Raw genomic sequence first — 9,612 nt, 5'->3', positions numbered from 1 at the left:
GGTTGCTTCTTCCACTCTCTCTCTCTACGCCATTGTTGACCTTGAGAAGCTTCCTCTCCCTCTAATCCCTCCATGATTATTGCACCTATTCGAGGGAAAAGAGAGAGGAGATCTAGATCTACATCTTGACCAATCAAATCCCTCTCTTTGTGAGGCGAATCCACTAGATCTAGATCTTGGAGAAATTTGGTGTCCCTCCACTTATTTGTTCTTCCTCTCTTATTCCCCCAATAGCTTTTGTAACTTTGTTGGAATTTCAGAGAGAAGGATTTGAGCATCTTTGCGATGTTCTTGCCATTGCATTTGGTGTATTGGTTTGAGTTCTCCACGGTCATCCATGAAAGTGAAAGTGAGAAGGTTGTTACTCTTGGGTTCTTGGAACCCTAGACGGCTTAATGGTCTTTGTGGTGTTCTTGGGGCCTCCAATTAAGTTGTGGAGATCCCTCAAGCTATTTGAGGCCTTTTTGGCGAATTTATTGGGAGCCTCTAATTAAGTTGTGGAGATTTCCCCAAGCTTTGTGCGGGTTCGGTGACCACCCTTAAGGTTCCATAGTGGATCGAGGACATCCCTTTTGGTAGGAATTCTCGAGGAGAAAACATCGAGGCCTTCGTGGCGTTTGGAGTGATTTATCCTCCACACAGGTCCAACGGAGAGTAGCACTCGCAAGAGTGTTGATACGTGCATTTTGCATCATCATTATTGCTACATATATGTTTAGTTTTCATTGTTATATGCCATCATACATCATTATTTATGCATTTTTACTTGATTTCCGGGACTTTCCTGCAAAGTCCCCTTCAATGGTATTTAATTCCTCGAAGGCAGAAAACCCGTTTTTCGTATTTTATTTGTTTCAGGGCTTTCTGGATCGCTAAATATCAAGGCAAAAATATCTGATCAATTTTTCACCTAGAGAAGGACCGTGAGCGAAAGATCCACGCGAGATGGGCCACGAGGGCCAAACGAGCACATGTGGCGCGCCCTACCTGGTTGGGCATGCCACCCACACTCGTTCGCACCTCGAGCATCGCCTCGGGTCCCCCTTTATACCAGAACCTCCGTTTCACCCAAAAACCTAAGCCATATTTTCCCGAGATTTAATGAGGCGGCGGCGGAGGCGAAAGTCCTCTCCTACTCCGGGAGAGGGCATATCCTGCTTCACCTGTGCCTCCGGTGATGGGGAAATCGACGCCATCGACATCCCCACTCTTCCTTGGCTTGAGAGGAGGCATCTCCATCAACATCTTCACCAGCACCGTCGTCACCACCATCTCCATCTACGAGATCGACGTCATCCCCTCATATTGTGTGTTGAATTGAACCCCGGATATTGTTTCTAGTGCTATTGCATGTTTGTGATTGGTACTTTGTCGTTAATTGGTGGGGAGATTATATATTCAGATTGTGTTGTAATCATTATGCCTCTGGTCCATATCATGTTTAACACTTGTGAGTAGTTCCCTACGTTCCTGACGGCATAGGATAATCTGGCTATGATTCTATATGATGTGCAGTGAGTATTTGGTCGAGTTTTCTATCTTTTATGTTGTTCTATGATGGTTTTATGCGAAAGTCGACCGCATATTACTTCACCTATATGGGCTCATAGGGATGCATTTTAATGTAATACATTAGTGTTGGAAGGGACAGATTGACAAAAACCGTTTTCCAATACTATGGGTTGCATTAGAGGGGTTTATGTCGGGGACCAATGACCTTATTGCTATGGTGGAACATTTATGTCTTAATGATTCATATACTTGCACATGAAAATGGCTCTAGGACCTATCATAAGGGGTGTGTTTGCACATATCTATGGCTGCACCTAATTTAGGCTCCACCCCTAACTGAATAAAGCTTGACAAAATATTTACCGTGTTGTGTAGAACTCAGATGCTAGTAAACCAATGCCGCCCTCGGGAACTTTAGTCTCATATAATCACACACACTTGAGCTTGTCCTCTTGCTGCATGGAGGATTGGGTTTTTTCTCTCATCGAGAGCATTTACTTATTTTCTATTTACTTTCTGCACTTTATTTTTATCGAAAACTTTACACCCAAAAACACCAAAATTGTTACTTTATTATTATTGCTTTCTTTATTCTGCTAACAAATACCTTCAACTCCTCGTGGGTTCGACAACCTTTCTTATTGAAAAGTACTACAATTGATCTCCTGCACTTGGGAGCTATCAAGTGTGAACTTCGGGATACATCATTGTCTCCGCGTCACCTCGGTTATTCCTATACCCGAGCTCTTTACCTATGCACTTTACTTTGTGATAGCCTTCGTGCTTAAAGTTATATATCTTGCTATCACATAGTTGCTTGTATAGTTTAGCATAAGTTGTTGGTTGTTGGTGCACATAGGTGAACCCTAGTTATATAGGTTTTGTGCTTGAAAATTAAACGCTACTCCCTCCGATTCATATTAATTGACTTCAATATGGATGTATCTAGAACTAAAATGTGTCTAGATACATCCACATTAGAGTCAATTAATATGGACCGGAGGGAGTAATTTTATTCCGCATTTGTTAAGTCATAATCGTAAAAGATTTAAACCACCTATTCACCACCCCCTCTAGGCGGCATCCGTGTCATTTCACCTGCCAGAACTAGAACATGGAAGAATGGGCTTCCACCCTCTTGTCGTTGACGAGATCAATGGGCGGGAGAGTGGAGGGGGTTGAGGTGGCGGGCTAGGGAAACCCTTGTTTGGTGGAGGGGGGGATCTGGTGGTTGTTGAGTACCGAGTTCATGATAGGTGTGCTTTCTTGCTAGTATCTTTCTTTTAAGATGGAGCAAAACCTATATGGCAACATTTCTTGAACCAGCCTTTTTTAGAGACTTTGCTAGAACCAGCCATTCAAGATCAGAAATTTCCTAGTATTCCCCTGTACTGCCGGCCTGACCCAATAAATAAACTACATATCACAAAATTAGAGGGGAATGAATGAACAAGAGAATCTCCAAACTGCAATAAGGTCAGGATTCTCAAGCTTGTTATAGGTGCAGGCCAGCAGTACCATCCTCTCTCTATCGTGCCTTTCATTGGAGGCTGGTGCCACCTAATTTGGCACATACTACAAGGCCCAGCACACACGCAGTTTACACTTTACACTCCCCACAAAAGGAGAGAAGAAACAAAGACCAAAAACAATCTTGTGTGTTAAGAAACATCAAAAAGCACCAAAGAAAGATTAGATTTGAGCATTGTCGTTAGCTTTTTTTATGTGTGAGGATTGTATTTGCCTTGTTGATTTGGAACAATGGATACACCCAAGATCACAACAATCTGATCATGATGAAAGTTGTGATCTGAGGTGATGGTCTGAATCATGAAAAATGTGTACTTGCTTGGTGGAGGAGTAGCAACCTTCATGCATTTAGATTGGACGTCACATGGTGAAGTTGTGTTAGTGTCCCAGACTCCCAGGCACGCTTAATTAACAGGCAGTTGCTTCTTTTAATTTCCTTCTCTTTTCACTTGAGAATTGAGATCGTTGTGTTGCAAGCATGAAGCAATCATGTGTCAATGATTGTATTCACTGGACATACGGAACAAGCTAGGGGAGTTGCCTGCCATCATATCACACGCCCAGTGAGGAGCTGTTTGGATAGTGATAAGACAAACTAGTCGTACGGCACTAAATACTCCCGTCTCACAATGTAATACGTTTTGACATAGCTTGTGGGACGGAGGGAGTAGTAGCTTTACAAAATGTCTTATATTGTGGACAGAGGGAGTAGCAGATCTGCAAATACCTCATTCGTATTTGAAACTTGATGAGAGAAAGTTCGCATACAAAGCTGCATGTTGTCATAAATGATAACACAAGATATTAAACTTATTCATACATGTTCACATAACTTCTAAACTTACCAATCTTACCAACTAGACACTCCCAGTTCATATGAATATATTTGAGAAAGTTCAGTATGGGTAATCATCCAATATTGGAGATAGAAGAGAATGTTTTGACTCACTTCTTCTGTCTGCCACAATAGGCGCAACAAGCAATCCAGAATCCTTGCTAGACTCCAGTTTCAGAGTTGTTCTTGATGGCCGTTTTGAGAAACAATCATCCTGCTTCCCTCTCTCCATGCTTATTGTCACAAACGAAATTATGGTTCAAGGGCTGGTTGATACAATAAACACTACAACTTCAGAGTGAAATATACAGCATCACAACCTTGTGGTGGCAGTTGCGATAATTTAGCTTCCAAATGCAGGTGGTGGAGCAATTAATCGGTGCTGAGGTCCTTGCCTTCTGTATGTACATGGTCACAGCAGAGCCATGTAACCCTGAGCTGCCTTTTCAGGATCCTGCACAAGAAAATTGTTGTGAGCTCACTTATGTTTTTGGTCAAGCAAGAACGTATTGAAATTTAACTCAGTCATACAGGTAAATTCTAGTAAGTGGCAACAATAATAGACATGAACCAACTAGATAAATCAGCTTTCCACGAGTCATTTAATTTTCTCGGGTCCCGTTAACATGTGTCAGGAAGTCTTTTCCAACCTTGGAAATATAGACTTTCAAGATGTTAATACTCTTAAGGAAATATTGAAGATTCAAAGACATTCACCAAATCCATCTCAAGGATTAGTGCTGAAGAGATCTTGTTATGACTCCATCAGCTGGCTTGACTATATGGTTCCACAATCTAGCCAATACTCAAGAACTAACCAGCATTGCCTTCATTAACAGGAAGCTCACTTTTTGTGTTGTTTCCATGTTTGAGGTATGAAATGGTGGTGATCGTTCACCAGTCTCCATGAAAGTAGGAGCAGCTATCATTACTCCAGCTTGTCGAGACAAGATCAGATGGGTCCAAACTTATATAAAAGGATACCAAACATTTCTCATGGGTACCCTGGAAAAAGGTTTAGTTCGACTTTTACCCTGCAAGAGAAATGTATATGACTACACATTAGGCCTAATCTCGTTGGCCAACAGTTAACAAAGTTAAACAATAAAAATAATGACAACAGGCCAGCACGCATGGAGCAACAAACAGCATTGGTTAGGCCATTGCACCAATTGTAAGTGAGGTCATGTTTATTATGATATAAAGGGAAGGGACATTGCAGAAATTAATAAGGGATATTTTACTAATGAAATACAGATAACAAATATTCATTTTAAGTATAAACTGTAGCTCCAGACCACAGAACTTATGTGTTTTTCATTATTCTACATTTTTTGTCGAAGACATCCATTTTTATGTGGGTATAATTCTGAACTGACCATTGCAACCCAATCTCCATGTGTGAGCCACAACATTGGTATTACACGTAGGTCATCACTACAGGCGTTCATAGAGTGTACCAAGAAGCACATGGCGGGAGAGAGGTTCTTACGGAACACCTTGAGCATACTTATCAGTTATCAAGACAACTTTCTCGTTTGCAAAGTAGGAGAGATTATAGCTATACCATATGTCCATATGTAAGTAACTAAGTATGTAACACAATAACAATGCTCTGGCTAGTAAGTCTAGAATGCTGGTGGTCTTCGGAAAGTCTTAATGAAAAGCAGGACGCAGCAAGTGTGTATTCTGCATGTGCTGATAAGTATCAAGTACTGAATCGAAGCAGAACTGCTGGCAACAATTTTCAATACATAAGCTCTGGTGTTATTCTTCTACCGCAGAGTGTGAGCGATTGCCCACAGTCCTTTAGAGAGTGAAATAACCAACCGATCAAGCGCCTTTGTGTTGAAGATGGGTCTGCCTAGGGTGGTTTTCAATGTCAATAACATTCCAGCAACTCTGACATTTTATGGATTTGATGCCAAAAGAACTACTCATAAATGCTTGACAAATTGACGTAGAGAAAGAGTACTTCAAATAAAGGCCTATAAGGTTAAGTTTCAACAACAATGGCTAAAATATTAAAAACTAATACAATTACTACAAAGTATTCCCTAAAGAAATCAAAATCTTCTTACCCCTAGCAATGGAGATCAAAGTAGTCAGCTTTCATCATCATCAGTCTGAGCAGCATCTTTCATTGATCTCTTCTTTGATCGTAGAGATTTTCCTATAAAAATAACTAAGCAAGTGAGCAAATGGGCTAAATCTAAGTTGAGATGTACAAAGAAACTACAAGGGTGTGTTTGGAACAAATAATAGGAGAAGTACAGGAATATGTACAGTAAAGGAACATGAAAGGAACCAAGTTGGAAACCATAGGACTGAAAAAATAACACTGGAAATTTTCTTGATGCCGCTTAGAAGTGCAGGAACTGGAAATTAGTAGATTACATGAATTCTAATAACCATGTTCAAAACATTTGGACCCAGCCGTTACTGAGGCGTCCTCCAAGCCTCTCCAAACTGACATATGTTTTATAAAGCCATTAAGACAGGGAGCTGGCACCTTGTTCGGTCCAGTTTGATTAAAAGACCCATTTGGTAAAAAACAGGAAAAACAAATCCAACAAGATGTACCAAGAAGGGATCAAAGACCTCAAACCAATGAGCAAGCACCCCGACAGAAGGTCCAAAACTAACTGGACTAAGTTTGTCTTGTGATTTATTCATGAAGTAAAATATATAATAAGTGTATCTGATGTCAATTTTTTCAAACTAACTATAACGGTAATCAAATTTGACGGGTTTTTTTTTGCTTGCACTGAACCATCTGAGCCCGTAGTCAGACCAGCGAACCAGTAAATCAGATGTCCACCAGTTCACTACTTCACTTACTGGTCTAGTTTTTTATATGCATATTGGAAACACAACTACCGCCATGGGTTAATAAGCAACGAAAAATATATGTCTACAAGTGGGCCAAAAGAAGCTGCGCCATTATCTTCCTGTGGGCTCCCAAGGGCTCCCAACCCATGCAAAACCACAATTGTTCTCGTATACATTTTGTCAAACTAGCTAAACTGCTCGACTGGACGAGATAGCTAGACATTGTTGTACTAGCATCTGAAGCAGACAGTTTAGACGAGTTCGTCCCACCCGGTGTTTGAACACCCCTAACGCAATGGATGCAGAATGCTTTCACAAAGCCATCATTTTTTTATCCTATTGCCGTCTTTGTCCCCTATTTCTAGAAATCATGCCAAACCACCACTCCAACGAGTTTACCATCAATTCCTCTCGCTACCGGCTCCGTCTCAACCTTCCTTGTCTTTGTTTAGAATAAATTTGTTGTCTCTAACTCCCCAGCTCAATTTCTTGACTCTGCTACTGTACCACCATCATCTCCAGCTGCCTTCACTCATAGCCAGAGCGTTACAGGGCAGCAATGCCACTGAAAGCACCATGACTCCGCCCCAATAGCCGCTGAGGTTCCAACTTTTACCCCAGTTGCCTCCAATACACTTCCAATTTCGTCTATGGCTTCGCCTATACACGCAGCACTTGCGTTTGACTTCGTAAATGGTGTGTCCATGACTAGCTCTACGCAAGCGAGCGACAAAAGGAGGTCTGAGTGAATGTTTCAAAACATATGAAATTCCTGTGAAATTCTTATGCCCAATCCTGTGAACTGAACAGCACGAAGTTTCTCATTCATATGGCAAAGCGATTCCTCCATTTTTCCTTTACAAATCCACCGTTCCAAATGGTGGGTCAATAACATCAGGGCTTTACGCACATGGTAACAAAGAAAACTATTGCGGTACCAATAAATGTATAATGTTATCATTTGTGTGGGAAAAAGTATTTATTAGTGTTATATTGCATAAAATATAGAACAGAACGAGATGTATGTTGTGCAGATGCAAAGTGTTTGTATACAATGCAGACCAAATGGTAGAATCATTATATGCTACATAGTAACATTATCAAGGCTTTGGTAATTCATATACGATGAAAATCCTAAGACCTTTAGTCCTTCACTGACACAATTACACTATTCATCATTTAAGCAGAATACAAATAAATCAAGTAACATGGTTCAATGTTTTGCCTTTGAACTTCTGCGTAAAACTTGAAGGTCCAGTTTTTCTTTATTTGTTTTATAGATAAATGAAACTACAAAGTACATAGATCTAAACAAATTGTACTAAATCAATCACCAAAAAAAAAACTACTAACTACTAAGAAGACATGGCAACTTGTAGACATAATAGGTTTTGTTCATTAGATCAAAATGCAACTTTTATGCTTTTACGTACTACTCGTATGAAACATAGAGCTAACATCTGCACGTGTAATCTATGTCAATATCAACTTGGGCACACTCTTTCTCTCGGGTACTTAAGTTAGTGCCAAAAAAATGGCATTGCTACATTTATTCCCACATACACTATGGAGATGTTCTAAAGAACAAATGTGCGACCTCAACTACAAGAATTAGGTATAAATGTTGTCTGAAGAGTTGGCATTAGATGTTGTGGCCCGCTAAAACCTGGAACAGCATACCAGCAACAATATACAAATAAAGTAACATCATCCGTGTAGTGCTCTAGAAACTCAGAATATCCTCCAGAAGTCCATATAACAAATGGTAAAAAACAATTTTCCTTTCGGTTTGTTATCTTCAACAGTGGAGTTTGGTATGTGGTGGAGACTGGAGAGTATCAACCAAAGACAGCGCCAAGTTGAATAATCATCAAATGCTACATTGACAATAAACTTGAACACGATCCCGCAATGACACCATGGGAGATGTGCAATGGCTCAATTGATCTGCGGTACACTTCCCAAAGACTACAGGCAAAATGCGACCATTAAGCGGAGTACTTATTTTTCGACAAAGAAGCGGAGTACTTATAGCTTAAATCAGACAGTCCATCCATGATACCATGAGGAAATGGACGAAGTATCGAATCCACCATAACAATCACATTGATTTCATATACGGGCACTAGTCAAAGTTGACAATTTTCATGCACCCAAAGATTGGAAACGGTAACGACGAGATCTCCTCGGTCACTTGTCCCGCTCACCTTCAACGAAGTAGGCGGACGAGGGCCATCCCCGAGCTGTGGAAAGGGAGAGCTCCTCCTCCTCCGTCATAGGGACGTAGGCCTCCGCCTGATAGGCCACTTCGCCGGCTTCGCCGACCCCGGAGGCCGCGATCCGGCCGACGAGCTCGGCGACCCCGTGCGGGCGCCGCATCGGGGGCACCCAGAACGACCCGCCCGGCACGAACGGGAGCCACTCGGGGGTGGACCGGCGGACCATGACGCCGTGGATGGCCTCCTCCAGGCGCCGGATCCCCACAACCTCAACCGACGGGGAGCCGTCGCCGGCGGCGGCACCGGGGGCCGACGCGTCTTCGTCGGCGAGGTCGATCTCGATGAACTCGACCTTAGTGGCGAACCCGCGGAGCGGGAGGAGGGAAGCGGAGGTTGGGGCAGGGCGTGCTAGGCTTTGCGCGAGTAGGCGAGCCATCGGAGACGGAGACGGAGACGAGGAAGAAGCGGAGATGGGGATAATAGGGAGGGAGAACGTACGGAGACAATGGCGATGAGATAGAGACTGGGAGCGATGCCGCGGCAATAGTGGGGACCGCATGGGCCACAATGTCAGTGACGTGGGTCTTGGCTGTCAGTATAACAATTAGAGGAATATCTGTGAGAGATGGTGGCGATTAGGTCCGTCCAGCATGCCATTGGAGGATCTACCAAAGCGGGCCCCTT

The 9,612-nt window shown here is 42.3% G+C and overlaps 1 protein-coding gene across 2 annotated transcripts; it reads right to left on the bottom strand.

Moving 5' to 3' along the window:
• Positions 1-3,758: 3,758 nt before the first annotated feature.
• Positions 3,759-9,475, bottom strand: LOC124686328. 2 transcript variants are annotated; one of them, XR_006997790.1, is made up of 4 exons: positions 8,917-9,475; positions 5,959-6,050; positions 4,726-4,911; positions 3,759-4,331 (listed from the first exon to the last, which is right to left on the bottom strand). XR_006997790.1 is itself a non-coding variant. In XM_047220297.1 (3 exons), the coding sequence occupies exons 1-2, from the start codon at positions 9,362-9,364 to the stop codon at positions 5,983-5,985; spliced, it is 516 nt and encodes a 171-aa protein (XP_047076253.1). In that variant the 5' UTR covers positions 9,365-9,465; the 3' UTR covers positions 3,759-4,331; positions 5,959-5,982. The 2 variants fall into 2 exon arrangements, 1 of the variants encoding a protein (XP_047076253.1); XM_047220297.1 differs by lacking the exon at positions 4,726-4,911 and having other exon boundaries at positions 8,917-9,465.
• Between the last annotated feature and the right edge of the window lie 137 nt (positions 9,476-9,612).

This window comes from Lolium rigidum, chromosome 1 (assembly GCF_022539505.1).
Source record: "Lolium rigidum isolate FL_2022 chromosome 1, APGP_CSIRO_Lrig_0.1, whole genome shotgun sequence".
NCBI lineage: Eukaryota > Viridiplantae > Streptophyta > Magnoliopsida > Poales > Poaceae > Lolium > Lolium rigidum.
This window is presented reverse-complemented; position numbering and strand designations above follow the sequence as displayed.